Source organism: Culicoides brevitarsis, chromosome 2 (genome assembly GCF_036172545.1).
Source record: "Culicoides brevitarsis isolate CSIRO-B50_1 chromosome 2, AGI_CSIRO_Cbre_v1, whole genome shotgun sequence".
NCBI lineage: Eukaryota > Metazoa > Arthropoda > Insecta > Diptera > Ceratopogonidae > Culicoides > Culicoides brevitarsis.
Genome location: NC_087086.1, coordinates 13,940,589 through 13,958,943, shown reverse-complemented (window position 1 = coordinate 13,958,943; position 18,355 = coordinate 13,940,589). Strand labels below are relative to the sequence as shown.

The window sequence follows — 18,355 nt, the reverse complement described above, 5'->3', positions numbered from 1 at the left end:
AAAATAAAATAAATTAATTTAAAAAATAAATTAAATTAAAATGGAAACTGAAAAAATAAATAAATAAAATTTAAAATTGAAAAAATGATCAAAAAGCGTAAATTAATTAAAATTAAATTTTTTGAAACCATGGAGAACTATTTCCATAAAAAATATTATTTAACTGTTTTAACAAAAATTTAATATAAAAGTTGACCAAATTTTTTTAAAAATAATTTTTGGAATTTTAGCAAAATTTCATTTGTTATTTTAATATTTTTTAAATCTATAAAATTAAACAATTTTTGTTGCAAAATTTTTATTAAAATTTATTTAAAAATTTTTGTAATATTCTTTAATTTTGAATGTCTTTACATGGCAAATAAAATTCAATTTAAATAAAATATATATATAAAACTTCTCTTTATTTCCAATTCTTTTTTACAATAAAATACATCACATTAACTTTACTGGAACCGAGCCCTAGCCGAAGCTTTTTCTCTACATTTCTTGCTTTTTCTTCTTTTTCAATTCATTTTGCTTGAATTTCTTCACACACGTGAGTTTTTTGGGGGGTAAGAAGGGGAGGGGGGGGGGGTCAAAAAGGCGGCAAAGTAGCCGCGAATCTCTCATGCAGCCTTTCAATAAAGGCGCCGATTGTTTCAATTGTTGCTTTTTGATGGAGGTCATCGTTTCGCGTGTACCATGGGGCATCGTATATCATGCGGAGGAGCTTATTTTGCATAACTTGCAGTTTCTTTTTGTGCATTTCAGCCATGTTCCTGTACACCGCGGAGGCATACGTGAAAATCGGTCGTATTGCAGTCTTGTAAATCAGCAATTTGTTGTCGTGATTCAACTTGGAGCGTCTGCAGATCAGGGGGTACAACGTCCTATTTAAATAAAATAAAATTTAAAAATTTAAAAAAAAAACAAAAATTGAAAGATTTTTTCTGATTTTTATTTAAACTTTAATTGTTTCAGATTTTTTTCGGATCCTTAAAGCCACATAAATTTAAAAAAAAATCTTGAATTAAAAAAAAATAAAAATTGAAAAATAATCAATTTTACTTGGATTTTACTACGATTTTAATCTATTTTTGTCTGCCATGTTTAATAGAAAACAATTTCATGGTTCATCGATTAAATTTTATACAAACAAAAACAAAGATTTATCGTCCTTTAGGGAATTTCAAGAAATTTTCTTGTATTCAAATAAAGATAAAATAAGATTTTTCACCAAATTTATTCATTTGTATTCAAAACTTGAAATTTTTTATAAAAAAATATGTTTTTGCGTCACATTTTCGCAAAAACGCACTCTAAAAATATTTCCCTTGATAAAAAATACAAAAACAACAAACAAACAAACAAAAAAAAGAGCTTAATCAAAACATCGCACACACCTCACTGATTAATTTTGCCTGATAACTCGACCACCCACACACATGAAAAGAACATTTTGGATTAAAAACTTTCTGCTTCACTAGTTTTTTTTTTTTTGCATGAACTAGCAACATTTTTTTTCCCACTGAAACTATTTCTCGTAGAAATTCCTCAACGATTTCCATACAAAAAAAAATAATTTTTGCGAAATTTCTTCTCCGTGTGCCATTCGCGTGTTCCAAATCTTAACATCGCACACCTTCGCGCGCGCGGCATAATTCTCCTGTAAGCCTCGTAAATTCCCGTACGTCAAATAAAAAAAAGAAGAAGAGACTTACTGGAACGCTTGTTTTACACGGCAAACACCGGAAAAAAGACGCTGCAAGGGGAAACACGCAAACAATGAAATGGCGCATGGCAAGTGCTTGGCGGAGAAATTGGCGAAGATTGTCTGTTTTGTATATGAATCCATGCAAAAAAAAAAAAAAAAAACAACATCTGACTGAGAAATGAAGCAGTTGAGAACAGATGCGAGATATTCGCAATAATAATTTTATTGAATAATTAAACGGAACCACTTGAGGAAAAACAGACGAGATGCAAGTCGATGCAATTTAATTTGTTTATTTATCTTTAGTTTTTTTTTTTTGCAATTTAAGTGATGAGGAACTACTTTCGTGATCGATTTATAGTTTTTTCTGTCTGCCAGACACGCGCTAACTTAAAAAAAATAAAAAAAATTGAATTAAAAAAATAAATTGCATTGCAGCATATGTTCAACTAACCGAAAAACAACAAAAAAAATTAGTTAATTGATGCAACAAAATTATCTTTTGTGGTGCATACGAAACAAAAAATTGTTTTGGAGAGTCGCACAGTGGGCAAAAATGAAAAACATACATTTTTCAGAGCAAAAGTTAAATTAATAATTAAATTATTAAATAAATTAAAAAATTATTAATAAAATTTAAAATATTTGAGACCCAATTTTATGAGTAAATCGACAAAATTTTTAGATTTTTTTTTTTATTATTTACTTAAAGTTTAGTGAATTATTTTTTGTCTTTTTGAGCAAAATTTGACATTTCTTTAATTAATTTTTTTATTTAATTTTATTTATTTTTTTTAAAATATTTTTTTAATTTTAGTAAAAAATCAAAAAGTTCTGACTTTAAATTTTTTGCTGTCCAGATAGAAAATGGTAAAAATAAATTAAGGTTAATTTAAGAGTACAAATTTTTTTAAAATTTTTCTACACAAATTATTAATGCATAATGGTCCAAAAATGGAGCAAAATTGCCAAAAAACAAAAGAAAAATTCAAGATTTTTCTAATTTAAATTTTTGAAGTTTATTTTTTTTCATTTTAGGCCCACTGTGCGTATATTTTGTTTTTGAGAAATTTAAAATATGTCAAAAATTTGATAAAAATTTTTAAGGAAAAACTATGGAATAAATATTGAAAGTTAAAAAAAATCTGAAAATGAAAAATATAAAAAAAAAATAATTTAAAAAATATTTTTTTAATTAAAACTTTTTGGTAAAAAATTAAATTTAAAACAATTTTTTTTTTGATTTTTTCTTAGAAAAAGTATTAAAAAATTATAATTTTCCGAAAAATTGACATTCTTGAGCAAAAGCATAAGTCAAATGCTTTTTTATTCAAATTATTGTAGATTTTTAACTAAAATTTAAGCTTAAATCAAATTGCATCCAGCCCACTGTGCCTCGTGCACACAAAGGATGCACAAGAATTCAAATTCACCTGACGTGTGTTTTAATCGCATTTTACGAGCGGTACACATTACTGCCTCGCCTCATATACAAAATATCGTGCAACACAGCAAAAAACAGCTGCGATTCCCCTATCTCTATCTTTTCGCATCCCCGTTGCCGTCGTCAGTTGAATTTTCATTCAGTTGCCCGAAAACTCTCGTGCTCGTCGGACGTATTTTTTCTCGTTTCTCATATTTTTTGACACAAAAATCCAAAACTTTTCACCCGACAAAAAGTTTTAAGTTTTTTTCCATCCGCAACTCCTTCCTTCGTACGTAGACTAGGAGACCCAGTTCTGTCAAAAAGATTCGTTTTCGCGGAAAATTCCTGCAATTATCACAACAATTTAGTCAATTTTGCGTGTCTATATCATAAGAAAATCACTTCATATAAATTTGTATTGTATAAGTGCTAAATGTGAAATATACAAAAAAAAACTTCAAAAGTGTACGTCGTACTTCCAAGTAGGAAGCAGGATATAAAATTAAGGGGAAAATACATTTCCCCCCCGCCGCAAAAACATTTTTCGAGCTGTCGTATCCTAGAGACGACGAACGAAGCGGTCAGTGTTTGTTTAGGTTTCAACTGTGAAACAACAATTTTTTGCGGCGCGACGAAATAAAAATTTATAAAAAAAAATTATAAATAAAAAAAAGGTTAACTGAAGTGTTAAAAAATTTTATTTTAAATAGAAACCGCTAATTGTCGACTTTTGTTTTCTTTTAATGGTGTTAATTGTTCTAAAATAATTAAAAAAATTAAATCTCAGACGAAAAAAAAAATTAAATAATTAAAACGTAAAAAAAAATATTTTTACAAAAATTTTTAGTTGCGCCATAAATTTAAAATAAAACCAGCAGTTTGTGCCACAAAATCGCGTGATAATCACACCTTTAAAAAAATATTTCTTCTTGCTGTGTGAGAAAACGGTGGCATGTCAAAGCAGAAAAAAAAACTAAAAAAGAAATAAAATTGAATAAGTTGCAAAAATATGAAAATAAAGTTTAAAGTTACATACAAATATTATCTTAGACGCGATCATAAATTATTATTATTGTTATTTTTATTATGAAAAGTTAGTTTTTCTTTCGTCGAATGGTTTTTTTCTTTATTAAATTGTAGTTTTTAAAATGTTTTTATTTGCACTAAAGTTGAGGGAAAAAAAGTTTTTTTCTTTATTAGAAGAGTTTTTAAAATTAATTTGATTGAAATTTTGATATGAGTGAATTTTTTTATTATGTGTATGATAATTTATTTTATTTTTTGTAAAAAAAACTTAAGAATTTTTCTTTAATGGAGGCGTCTTGTTATTTTTAATTTTTTTTTTAATTTATTTTTTTTTTAAATTTCTTTATAAAAAAATATTAATAATTAAAAATTTTTAAATTAATTTAAAGACATTAAGTTAAATTAAAATTAATTAATTATTAAAATTTTAATAATTTCTCATTAAAATTTATTTTTAAAAAATAATTTAATTATAAATAAAACTTTTTAAATAAATAAAATTTTTAAATAAAAGATTTAAATTTGTTTAAAAATAAAAAAAAATTAAAATTAAAAAATAATTCTAAAATATATTTATTATTAAAAAATAAATTAGTTTTAAAAACGTTTTTTATCTTGTGTTTTTGATTTTTATAAATTATTTTTTAAAAATAAATTTTAAAAAAAAAAAAATAATAAAATTTTAATAATTAATTAATTTTAATATTTATAATTTTTGTCTTTAAAATATTTAAAAATAAATTAAATTTTAAAATTAAATTTAAAAAAAATAAATTATTAATTAATTAATTTTAATACTTAAAAAATTAAAAAAATCATTAAAAAATTAAATTTAAAAAAAAATCAAAAATCAATTATGAAAAAATTATAAATAAAATAAAAAAAAATAAAAAGTCGACAATTAGCGCGAAATTTAAAAATAATAGAAAAATTTAAAAGACAAATAATAAACGCATCAAAAAATTAAAATTTTCTCCCTCAGCTCAGACGCACAACTTGCAATTATGAGTTCAAATAACAAAAAACAAGAAAAAACTCCAAAAAGAGCCTAAACTAAAATAAACGAATTAAAATTGTTGCTGCAAAAATCAACAAAAAAAAACTTTTACGTTGTCACTTGACAAAAACTCTCATCTTTATAAATTTATCATGTGCAGAGTGATGGAATAGGATTAAAATAATTTCGCGAATCACTTTACAAAATAATAATAAAACAAACAAAAAATCGTACAAAATCTACCTGTATCGCAGTGTAACCAGAAACGCGACGTGACATGCAGATACTATCTAACGTCGTTGTCGTAGTTGTTGGCATTTAACGAAAAACCAAGAAAAAAAAATATTTTTTTATAATTTCTCAAGATTTTGGGCAAATTGAAATCGGTGAAGATGTGGTCGCCCAGCGGCGAATCGGAAATCAGCTCAATTGCGATGACAACAATGCGAAATTCGGTCTCGACATCGTCTGGTAAATATCAATTTTTTGCTTTTTTTAATCTACGAGACACCTGAGAGTGCAACGAGATGCCTTGACGAAAACCAGCATTTCCTGGTTGAATAAATTTTTGCAAAAAAAAAAAAAAAAAAATAGAGAAACGCTCGATTTATTTATTTATTTTGATATCGCGCTGTTTATTTTTCATGCGTATGTGCTTGAACAATGTGTCTGCTCCACTGACATTGATTGAATTATGGTTGGTTTGTGTGCACTTTCCATGTTCGCATGAGGCTGCGATAACCGCACGTCGCACAAAAAAAAACTTTTATTTGAACATCTTCAAATATTTTCATAACTGACTCACAGCGAACGAGAGAGACCGAGGTTTTAATTGGAAAATAAATAGAAAATATGTAACTGACATTTGACGCGCGTTGTAATATTTTTTCTGTTTATTTTTATTGAAAAACTGTTTGTTTTTGCAAGTAACTTGTCAGATAATTGTTTTTTAAATGAGGGCAAATATTGCAGCCAGATTGAAGCGGTTTCGGTGTGAATGCGATTTATCACCTTTTAAAGTAAATGAGATAATTTTGATTATCATCTCGGTAATCCGACGCGAAAAAAATAAGAAATTCGCACGTTCAATTGATATCTTACTCGAAAAAAAAAAGGTTACACGTGGCGCACTTTCCGTCAGCGAATAATCCGAATTTGATGAATCTTTTATTTCTTTTTTTCCCATTTTTTCCTTTTTTTTTGTTTTTATTGCTCTGTGAGCTAAAAATGAAGATAATAATTTAATATTTTACTTAAGAGGTGTTTTTATTGCGAAAGTTTTTAGAGCGTAATTTTTATAATTTTGGAAGTAAAAATAATTTTTATGTGAAAAATTAGTTGAATTTTCGCTAATTCTACTCTTTAAGATGAAAATCTTTATTACTTATTAGGAATATTAAAAATTTTAAATTGAAAAAAAAATTAAAAATTAAAATTTTTTAATTATTTTATAATTTAATTTTTTTTATTTTTTTTATCTCATTGAATTTTTTGAAAAATAAATTAATTTATTAATTTAATTAATTATTTATTTATTTTTTTATTTTATTTAAATTTTTATTTTATTTTTTTTTTATTTTTTTCATCGAACAAAAAATATAAATTTTAATGAAAGGAAAAAATTATTTTAGAAAAAAAAAATATTTATTAATTTTTTTTACAAAAAAATAAAGAAAATAATTATTTTTTTAAAAAAAGAAAAAAAAAATAATAATTAAAAAATAAAAAAAAATTTAAAAATTAGTTTTTATAATTAATTAAAATTATTTTTATTTAGTAAAAATAATTTCAAAATTATATTTTAATTAAAAAATATCACAGAATCTCCTAATCTTCCTAAAACAAATTCGATTAAAATCAATAAAAATCTTTTTTTTTAGTTAGATGGCAAAAACTCTTTATTTAAAATTATTTTTAAAAATATTTTCATTTTTGTTGGATTTCGAAATAAATATAGAAAAGTGGAAAATTGGAAAAAATTTTGTAAAACTTTAATTTTTAGTATTCTTCAAAGTTTTGTTTAATTTTCTTGCGAATTGATTTTCTTTAAAAAAAAGAGTAAAAATTTTCTCAAATTTAATTATTAAATCTTTAAAAAAAAACATTAAATGTCAAAAAATTCTCAAAAAAATATTTAAATTCAAGAATTTAATTTTAATGTTGAAAAAAATGTTAAAGTTTAATTTTTTATTTCAAATTTATTTTTTTTTTATTTCAAAATAAAAAGGTTTATTAATTTAATTGATTTAATAATTATTAAATTATTTTATATCAAAATAATTCAAAATTTGAAACTAAATAAAATGGTTTAATTTATTTAAATGAATTTAAAAAAAATTAAATAAAATTAATTAAATAATTTTTTTTTTCAAAATAAAAATAAATAAAATTGAAGTTTTTGTCAAAAATTGTTAAAAATCGAATTTTTTTTTAGTTTCAAAATTTTTTTAAATTATATTTTTTTATATTTTTTATGTAAAACCCACAAAAATATCGTCAGAACAACGCAACCAACCAACCCATCCATCCATCCTTCGAGCACAATACATTTTTAATAGCTCCAAACAAAAATTCATGTTTTATACTCATTTTCCGAGTCAAACACATACACAAGCAACCGCCTAGCCAAAAGATAACTGCTAGTCGTTATATTGATTATATTTCACATAGTGCCACACAGACGCACCGCTCCTCGCCGCATAAATAATTAAGTAAATCATTTCGATTAAATTTGTGGTTCTTTCGGTGAAAACATTCCATATGTCAGTTTTTCAGTCTGCTGCAGTCACAAATGAACGTCCGAGAACGGCAAGATACGAAAATAATAGAAATCATAAAATTCAATTGCACCTCCGGGAGAAATATTTGCATTCGATTCAGCTTTAAATGAACATTCAACAAAAAAAAAGCGCAGCAAAAAAAAAGGAGGAAATCAAATTTCCATTCATTCAGTCATTTTTATTTCGATTTGAGAAGATTTTTCTTCTATTTTAAATAAAACTCGACTTTTTGTCATTATCTAATTATTCATTCACACTCAATTAACTGCAATTTTCTGGTGCATTGATACTCCATGATTTAAAACCGAAAAATATTTTGCATCATTTGCATGAACTTTTGCCCTGTTCGAGTGTTTGTGAGTCAATGCAATTCAATTAGATCGGAATAAAAGTCGGGTGTGGGGCATGCAGTGCAGAGACAAATGAAGTGTGATTTAATTTAGACTTCGATTTTATTTTATTTTTGCTTTTCATTACAAAATAATCGTTATGCAGTAGTTGTGGGAGTGAAAATGCTGCAAATGGCATTCTCAAGTGCCAAAATAAGTGGAAAAAATTTTATTAAAGTATTTTTAAAAGGTATTATTCAGAAAAAATAATTTTAAATAAATTTTTATTATGAAATAAAAAAAATATGAATTTAAGTGAAAAAAATATTTTTTTTTATGAAATTTTATTTTTTTTAATTTTTTTAAAAATTTTTAAAATTTTTCATAAGAAAAAAATTCATAAAAATTTCATAAAAAATTTGAAGAAAAAAATTTTAAAAATTTAAAGACAAAAATATTAATTAAAATTCAATAAAATCCTACATTTAGAAAAATAATTTTAAAAAAAATTGCTCTTATAAAAAATTATTAAATATATTTTTTTTATTTGAAATATCACAAAAAGTGTTTTTTTTTTATTAAAATTTAATATATAAGAATTATTTTTCATATTTGAAAATATCTAAGAACTTCAAAAAATACCACTTATATTAAATTTTAAAAATTTAAATTTAAATTTTCAATTAATTGCTTAATTTAAAATAATTTAATTTTAAATCAAATAAATTAAAAAATTAATTTTATTAATTAATTAAATTAATTAATTAATTAAAAAAAAAAATTATTTAATGAAATAATAAAAATAAAAATTGTTTAATTAAAAAAAATATTTAAAAATTTATTTTAATATTTATACTAATTTTTTATATTTTTAAAAAAGTTCAACTAAAATTTAAAAATTTACTCTTTTTGTCTCCACACAGAAATTAAAACCTCTTACAATTTTAATAGTAACTCCATCCATCGATCCGATTAAACTTGTCACTGTAAATAAGTGACGTTCATTTAATTTTACTATGCTTCCGTCTGAAACCTGATAAATTTGTATTCACAAGTAACACAAAAGCTTCATAGCTGCTAAAATGATGTCATTCTGTTATTTGACGCTCGTTAAAAGTCGCATGAATAAGCATCAAAGGGACTTTTCACGTCCCACTGGAGAAAAAAGTTTTACTGTTTTTCCAAGAATTGCTAGAAAAAAGTGACACGATGACGTAGGTTGGCGTAAAAATTATCCTTTTTTGCTGCGTTAAATTTTTTTTTAATGGTTGAAAAGTAATTTTTTTTACTACGAACTTCTTTCTTAATTATCCTATTCAAATAAAAAAAAATTAAATGAAATGCACTTCAATTACAAACAAAATGAAATCTCTTGCAGATTTTTTTTGCATCTTCATCATTTAATTACCTTTCTAATTAGAAACCATTTTTCTCTCCCCCCTTCCGTCGCTCTTTCGCTATTCAAACAAAATTCTGCGGCGTAATTAAAACTGTGTGGACACATTTTAATAATTTTCTTGTGTAAATTATTATTATTACGAAACGAGTTTGCTCGTTACAATTTACAATGTAATCAAGAAAAAAAAAGTTGCGGAAGAAGGGAAAAGTTTTCACACGCAAGAAAAGTTACTTTTTCCAACAGACAAAAAAAAGTTTCGGGCACTTATGATAATTAAGTAAAAGTTTTTGCTGCTTCTTGTCGTCTGTTGAAGCATCTTTCGTGAGAAATAAATAAATAGAGTTAAGGATCTTAACAGCACTCGACAAAGTTTGGCTTGGCTTGGCTTCGGTTGGTTGGTTAAGAAATGATGTGATGCTGAAAATAAACAATTTTTTAGTGTGATACAAGCAAAAATCGATACACTTGACCTTTTTGGAGCAACAAAAAAATGAAACAGAGAAAAAATTGCCAAATTATTACATTTATTTTTTTAGGTAGACTTAATTTGTGAAAATGTTTTCGATTTTATTCAGAAAAAATTTCAAATTTCAGAATTTAATTTAATTTTTATAAATTGTTTAAAAAATAATTAAAATATTTATTTATGTTTAAATAATTTTTTTTTATTTTCAATTAAATAAAATTTAATTTTAAATTAATTAAAATAATTTTTAATTTAAAATGATTAATTAAATAATTTAATTTAATTAAATAAATAAATAAATTATTTAAAATAAATAATAATTTAATTTAAAAAAATGATTTTTTCACTCATTTAAAATTTTAAATCATTTTGAATTATTTCAAACAAAATTTAATTTAATTAAAAATATTTTTCAAAAATTAAAATTATTATTTCCAATTTATATCTTTAAATTTTAAACCTTTATTAATTTTTAACATTTTTTTTATTTAAATTTATTTTTATATTTTTTCAATAATAAATTGAATAATTTATTTCTTTTTATTTATTTAAATAAAATAAATTTAAAATTTTAATAAAATAAAATTAATTTTTAAAAATTAATTTTTATTAATTTTTGAAAAATTAAATTAAAAAAATAAATTGTTGGCAAATAGAATAATTTAAATATTATAAATATTTAAAAAAATGATTTAAAAAAAAATAATTTTAAATTCCAATAAAATAAAATAAAATTAATTTAGTAAATTTAATTAAATTATTTTTTTAAAATAAATTATTTATTTAAATATTTAATTAAATAAATAAAAATTATAATAAAAAAAATATATTTTTTTATTCTTTAAATTTAATAAATAAAAAATTATAGCCAATTTAAACTAAAATAATGATAAATTTATGAAAAAATATTCAAAAATGAAACATTTTCTCTCTTCGCTTCAGCCTACTTAACAAAGTTTTTCCAACCAAAAAAACACTTCAAATAAATTTTTCCTGAAAAAAAAAACATCAAAAAGCCTATTTAAGCGAATAAAATAAAAGAACAGACAGAATAAAAAAAATCTTGTCATGTAATTTTTTCCTCTGTTTTTATCCATAAAAAAAATGTATCAAAATCCGGCTGTGCGGAATTTTACATAAGCAAAGCGCCTAAAGCATAACCACACACGCCCAACACATTCTAGCTAAGCAGTCGATATATTCAACAAATCCATTCATTTCGTACCAAAAATAAATACAAGAGAAACACGAGATACTCCAACAACGCCACAAAGTCTATTATGCGATTTTTTTTTTGTGTTTCGAATCGCACATTAGAGTGTGTCTTATGTGAATTTTGTGAGCGGTGCTCTAAAAAAACGACGAGGAATAATAATAATAATAATATAAATTGATGTTGAAAACAAAAACTAGACGATAAAAAAAATGAAGAAACACGAGAAGAGCGGAGAAAATCAGGAAAAAAATAAAGAATAAATTTTTGGTAGCTGCCAGAAATGCGAACCCTTATGTCATGTCACGTGTGTGTGTTCATTTAATTTCAAGGCCAATGTCGATCGGTATCCAAATCACTTTTGTGTCTTTGTGTTTCGAGAACAACAAAAGAGAAAATCATCAATTGGGTCAAAAATAAAAGCAAAAAAAAACTTTTCCAAACCGACGAGAAAACTCATAAAAAACTGATTCATATCAATGGAATGACATAAAATAAAGAAGAAGAAGAACTTTTCTTAAATAAATAAATTTTATCGTTATTCTTTTTTAACATTTTTTTCATTTTTACTCGTCTTTCATTCATGACTTACATCGAAAAAAAAATTCGAGGCGAGTCAATTGATAACGGAGAGTTGTGACAAAAATACAGAAAAAAGAAACAAATAATAAAATTGAATGACCTAAAATCAACTTAACAGCCCACTAAGCTTGAATCTATAAAAAATGTATAATAAACAGTCGATCTGTAGTGGATGTCAAAGGAGATTTTGTCTGATGTCGAAGTGAATTTTTCTTTTTTTTGCTTCAGTATATTTGGATTAGTTAGGCGTCAAGTTTTATTTTTGTTTGATAAATGAGATGGAAAATTAATGTTCATTCAATGTGAACGAGACGAGATGACGAGACAAGCAAAAAACGGCGGGAATTTTTTTTTCTTTAGTGAAGTTTGTTTATTTTTTTGACATTTTTTTTTGTTGGAGATAAATAAAATAATTTTATTGATTGATTTTTTTCGTCAGTTTTTATTTTAAAAAATTTAAATTTTAATGCTTTTTTAAGTAAAAAATAAAGAAATATAATTAATTCGAAAATCGCAATTAATTATTAAAATTTATTAATTAAATTAAATTATTTTTAATTAATTATATGTAAATTTTTTTTTAATTTTTTATTTAATATTTGAATTATTTATTTAATATTTATTTTAATATATTTATTATTATTTTTATATAATTTAAAATTTTCAAATAAATTTTTAATTTAATTTTTTTTTTCAAAAAATGCACATATATTATAAATTAATTTTATTAATAAATTATTTTTTGTAAGTAAAAATATTCATATTCTAATAAATTACCAATTAAAATTTAAAAAAAAAATCGTAAATTTTTTATTTTTTTTTATTTATATTTTTATTATTTTATTATTTATTTATTTATTTTATTATTTTTTTTTTGTTTTTTCTTATTTATTTATTTTTATTTATATTTATATTTATTTTATTTTATTTTTTATTCATTTATTTTTTTTAAATTTATTTTTTTTTAATTAATTATTTTTTAATTTTTTTTTTATTTTAGGTATTATTTTTTTTGTTTCTTAAAAAAAGAAAAATGTTTAAAAATTAAAAAAAATTAATTAATTAGTTTTCCCATTTGAGATTTTTTTATTTAAAAAATTTACAAATAAATTTTAATAATTAATAAATATTATGTTTATTAAAAAATTCATAAATGTCAATTAAAAAAATTAACGTAAAAAATTTGAAAATCGCTTTTTCGCTAATTCAAACTAAAAATAAATTTTTAATTTTAAGGAATTTCTATTTTTTTATTATTATTAATACGTCTAATAAAGACTTCATTTATTTAGTCAAAAATATCACGTTTTTGGAGGAAAAAGCCTAGGGCCACAAAAAACCTCATCTTTTCTTATTTATTTTCCAACAACTTAATATTTTTTTTACTAATTTAAACACGCAGTTTTCTATAGAAAAACTAATAAAAATAAGAAAAATCATGAAAAGTCGAAGGCGAAAATAATAAAAAAAAATCCACGAAATGCATAAACCTCACCATTAAAAATACATTAAAATACTTTTCAAAGCTCCGCTAATTACACATTTTACTACTTTCTTTTCTAACCTTTTCATTAAATAAATGGCAGCACACAACGCAAAGCATTCGTAGTAATTACTTCCACATTCCGCCAACCAAACATTCAAATAATTTGTGTACTGCACAACTTTTCACAAATAATAACTTTGTAAAATGTAAAGCAGAAATCCAACGAAAAAAAAAATAATAAATATGGAACTTAATTAATGTTGCTCGGAATTTACATAAATGCAAAGAAAACGCACACAAAAAGTCTTCACGTGCACGTGAATTTCTGTGTTACATCATTACCTACTCCGGGCTTGCATTTTGACATGAAACGAAAAATTGTGGAAAGTATGGCCTTGTTTCTGCCTAACCAAAAACCACGAAACAGCGAAAATTAACATGCGGTAAAGTTAACATTTATTTGTTTTGCATCACGAACTAAAAATTTGTCGAGTCATGAATTTTTTTATTGACGATAAAGTTGTTTCAAAATGAGATTCATTAACATTGAACTTCAAACTTTTATTTTTTTTTGTTCTGAGCAAAACAAATAAATAAACGACAAAAGAGGTAGGTCAAAATTTCATCATCATCATCATCAAGTAAATGTCTTGCCCCAAAATCGATACTTATTGTTCGCAAACAAACACACACAAAAAGGATCCGAAAGTTTTTGTGCACGTAGTTTTATCATTTTTGGGATCTACGAGAGACAGAGAGAAACCGAGAAAATTGGAGACCATATGGCAAAATTGTGGATTTAATCCAGATATAATAATTTTTAGTTACTATTTTTTTTGTTATTTTTGCAAATAAAACGTGTTTGGCTTAGTTTTTAGAGCAACAGAGGCACATGACACGCACACACAGCTTATAATAGAAATTAAAACTTGTGCCTCGCATGCAAATATTGGTGCGGTTTTGTGTGTGGTTAGTTATAGTTGGTAGCAATTAAGCGGAAATTTATAGTTGTGTGATTACAGATAATGGTTTTAATGGGCTTATAATATTGAGCGCTTGCTTTCAAACTATTTTTTAGTGTGTCACGTGGATCTAGGATAAAATTTTACTGCTAACATAGGCAGCAAAAACGAGTGACATAGGAAAAATGTAAAAAGTTGATGGCAGAAAAATTTAAAAAAGATGCATTTTGGTTTTTTTGAAGCCCAATGCACATTTTAGAAATTTTTATCCCAGTTTACATTTTAAAATGTCATCCCAGTGAACATTTTTAAAATATATGGTTAGACCAAAAAATGATTTTAAACGAAAAAAAATATTAGTTGAGCTTATTTTCCAAATTAAATTTTTAAATATTTTCCAAGTACGTATTTTGTTATATTTTGCCCCAGAATTTAAGTACCTTGAATTAGCAAAGCAAATTCGAAATATTTTGTTATTTTTCATCACAGTGCACTTAGGCGGAACAATTATTTGCGGCAATCCGAAATATAAAACCAGTCCTAGAATATTTTTTTTTAAATGAAATAATTTTCAGATTGAGTTTACTTTCCAAATTTAATTTTTTTCCCAGAGCGAATTTGTTTTATTTTCGATCCCAGTAGACATTTCAAATTTTTATTTTAGTGCAAAAATTATTTTAATAAAAAAATGAAATAATTTTCAAAGTTTAAAATAATTTTTTTCGTTTCTTATTTTCGTATTTTTAAATTTCATCGTATTAATTTCATCCCAGTGCACATTTTCAAAGATTTATCCTAATGCACATTTTCTGAAGAATTTTGTCTAAAATCGATAAAATTTTAAATAAAATATTTTTTTTTATAATTTTTCTAGAAGAAAATATTTAAAATGAGCAATTTTTGAATTATAAATCTGAAAAATCGAGAAAAAAATATTTTTAAAAAATTTCGAAAAAACAAAATCTTATCAAAAGCTGTTTGTTTTTTTAGGTCACGTGGTTAAATTTTTTTAAATATGCACTGAGCGGAGTTTAAAATAATAAGAATGTTCATTGGGGTGAAAATAAAAGCAATTATCAAGTACCAAGACTTAATTTTCATCCCAGTGAACATTCTTAATATTTTAAACTCCGCTCAGTGCACATTTAAAAAATTTTAACCACGTGACTAACTTCAACAGACATCAGTCAGTTTAAAATAGCAAATTTTTGCTTTTAAAATGCATTTATTAAAAAATCAATTTTCTCTCGTTTCACTTTAAATTGAATTGAAACTGTATCAAATTTCATCAAATTACCATTGAACCAATAAAGAAATTGAGAAAATTGAATATATCATAAAACTTTTCGTTCTGTGTCAGTTTGGGTTTAATGTGGGAAGATTATCCAGTCCAGTGTAGGAGGAAAAAGAAAATTTTTTAAATAAAAAAAATCAAAGTTCAATAAAATGTCATTCAATGCAAACACGAATTGGCAGGAAATCTGTCTGATTGAATTATGGTGCAAATTTTTATCTGTCACACGGATAAAAGTTGACACTAAATAGGAAAAGTTTTGATTTATTTTGTCTTTTTTTCGTAAAAAATTTACAAATATTTGCTGGAATCATCGTTCTTGGTGTGTTATGAGCTCTAACAAGTCTTGTTGGCAAGCATTGTAGTACTGAGAACAATTTTCGGTGTATCCATTTTGCTCGGCTTCTTGATAAATTTCCATTTCTGGTTCCAATTTTGAGCTGTAGGGACTGTAATTTTTCATTTTTAATAAATTTTTTATAAATTTTTGTCTTAAAATAATTTTTTCATGAAAAAAATGACAAAAAATTTTTTTGACCAAAATTTCTTCAAATTACCTCAGTAAAATATGTAAAATATCTCCCGTAATTCCGTTAACTTTCGCAAAAGACGAACTCCGATGATCACAAATCGCTCGTAACAAACACGCTTTGCCATCAAATCCGTATAACGTCAATTTTTCCTCAATCCAATTATAAATTCTCTTTCGTGTGACCAACGGTTCGGTCGATGGTGCATTTATCGCTTCACATTCCTCCTCAATTCCGATCGACGGATCTTGCCACATGCTTTTTAACGTGTCTCCATTAACTTTTTGCACACATTTGGTGCCGTCACGCCTCACACGATGCAGCAAAGTTGGTCCTTTGGTGAAATCTGTGACCATCGTTGGAACGCGGTAATTCGCCTCAAAATTGTACGACATGAAAACGTTGTAATATTTGGGCAAGTCGAGCGGAATGGCAACAGCGAAGAGCATTCCAGCAGCACCGCCCGGGAAATACACGAAAGCGTTCGCGAAACGAAAAAAAGTTAAGAAAAATAAAATTAACTTGAATGACGAAAGAAACATTTTTGACGACTTTACAGCACGAGAAACGAACAAAAACTGAAGAAAAAATGTTTTTTTGCATGAAAGGTGTGAAAAGCGATACATAATTGGTAATCAAAGGTGATCTAATTAAGACATCACGAATTGTTCTAAACTCCATTAAAAAATTACTTTTGTTATAATTAATGAGATTAACATGTTCTTTCTTTCTCAACGTCTCAGATTAGTTCGAGATTAGTTTCTAAGAAAGGCGTAAAAGTGTTAATTAGAAAAAAATTTCCATTGACAAATAATAACGAAGTTTAGTGTTCAAAAAAATTATCAAAAGAATTACGTGAGCGTATTTAAAAAAAAAATTTTTTTTTAATTTTATTTATTTAATTTTTTAATTAATTTAATTAATCAGTTAATTAATTTAATTATTATTTTTAATTTTTTAATTTTTATTTTAATTAAATTATTTTTTTTAATTTAATATTATATTTATTTATTTATTTTTATTTTAATAATTATTTTATATTTTTTTTTTTAATTTTTTTGATGAAAAAATCGAGAAAAAAATGAGCTAAAAGTCACTAAGAAGCTTTAAAAAATTATTTGACGATGACAAAAATATATTTCCATGACAGAAAATGACACAAGTTCACAATGGATGTCAAAACTTTCATAAGCCGCTAAAAACTTAAACATTCTGTGTCATATGTTTTTTTTTGTTTGATGACCAGACAACAATGAACGAATTTTTTTTTTGTTGACGATGTGGCTGAAATTTTCACTCTGGCGATTATAAAGTTGATGATGTCCTTTTGACATGCTCATGACTTTTAGGGTATTTTGTCGTACTTTATTTTTTTAAATTTGGATTTAAAGCTGAAAATTTAGTTTTTTCTTAAACAAAATGAAAATTAATCATTAAAATAATTTATTTTAATCCCAGAATTAATTTATTTTTTTTTTTCTTAAATAAAATTTTATTATTTAAATTTTTTTAAAATTATTTTTTTTTATTTTATTCATAATTTTTTTAAATTAAGTCTATAATAAATTGAATTTATTTTTTGTAAAATAAATTTCCAGAAAATTATTCCTTATTAAGACTTAAATTATTTAATAAAATAAAATATTAAATTTTATGGCATTTTTATTAAAATCATTGTAATTTTTTATTTTTTTGCTATAAAAAACGAATAAAAAATAAAAAAATGACCAAAGATTTGAAATTAAAAAAAAATATTTCGGATGAAAAAATAAAATAAAAACGAAAACTTGACAACAAAAACTACGCAATATTTATTTCGCGAAAAATCCAAAATTACTATACAACTTTTATCACTATTGTATTTTACTGAATAAAACAGCTAAAACATATTTCAAGTAATAATAGAAATTTTGGCTGTCAACAAGACATTTCTACCAATTCGAGAGTACCACGTTACAACAAAACATAAATAATTCAACGAAAATTGTAGGTTTATCGATTTTGTAGCGAACAATTGTAGCAACTAGCAATAGCGTCACGCCGCACAATCCACAGAGAGATATCTAAATTATTTTCATCGTATTTGCCTCAAAAGTTCACGCGATATGAATGCGATATGAAATCAATTTTCACTTATCGATTTTATATTTTACTTCAAATAGGTTACAT

General features: G+C 24.0%; 2 protein-coding genes across 4 annotated transcripts in view; one reads left to right on the top strand and one right to left on the bottom strand.

Annotated features, from left to right (window-relative positions):
* The window catches only part of LOC134829980 (apoptosis-resistant E3 ubiquitin protein ligase 1), a 34,089-nt gene that overhangs the window by 1,917 nt on the left and 13,817 nt on the right, over positions 1-18,355 (top strand). Inside the window, exon 1 of one of the 3 annotated variants that reach the window (XM_063843305.1) lies at positions 5,244-5,616. The exons of the other annotated variants lie outside the window; for them this stretch is intronic. Coding sequence (XP_063699375.1) covers positions 5,538-5,616 — 79 coding nt within the window. The 5' untranslated portion in view covers positions 5,244-5,537. Of the gene's footprint in view, positions 1-5,243; positions 5,617-18,355 lie in introns of those variants that run through there. 3 annotated transcript variants of the gene reach the window in all.
* Positions 15,967-16,729, bottom strand: LOC134832281 (uncharacterized). Its single transcript, XM_063846266.1, has 2 exons — positions 16,214-16,729; positions 15,967-16,105 (listed from the first exon to the last, which is right to left on the bottom strand). Exons 1-2 carry the CDS (start codon positions 16,726-16,728, stop codon positions 15,967-15,969), a joined length of 654 nt encoding a protein of 217 aa, XP_063702336.1. The 5' UTR covers position 16,729.

Coding starts and splice junctions, on each gene's coding strand:
- LOC134832281 (XM_063846266.1), bottom strand. CDS start 16,728: ATGTTTCTTTCGTCATTCAAGTTAATTTTATTTTTCTTAACTTTTTTT. Junction 16,106..16,213: donor ATTTTACATATTTTACTGAG/GTAATTTGAAGA, acceptor GAAAAATTACAG/TCCCTACAGCTCAAAATTGG.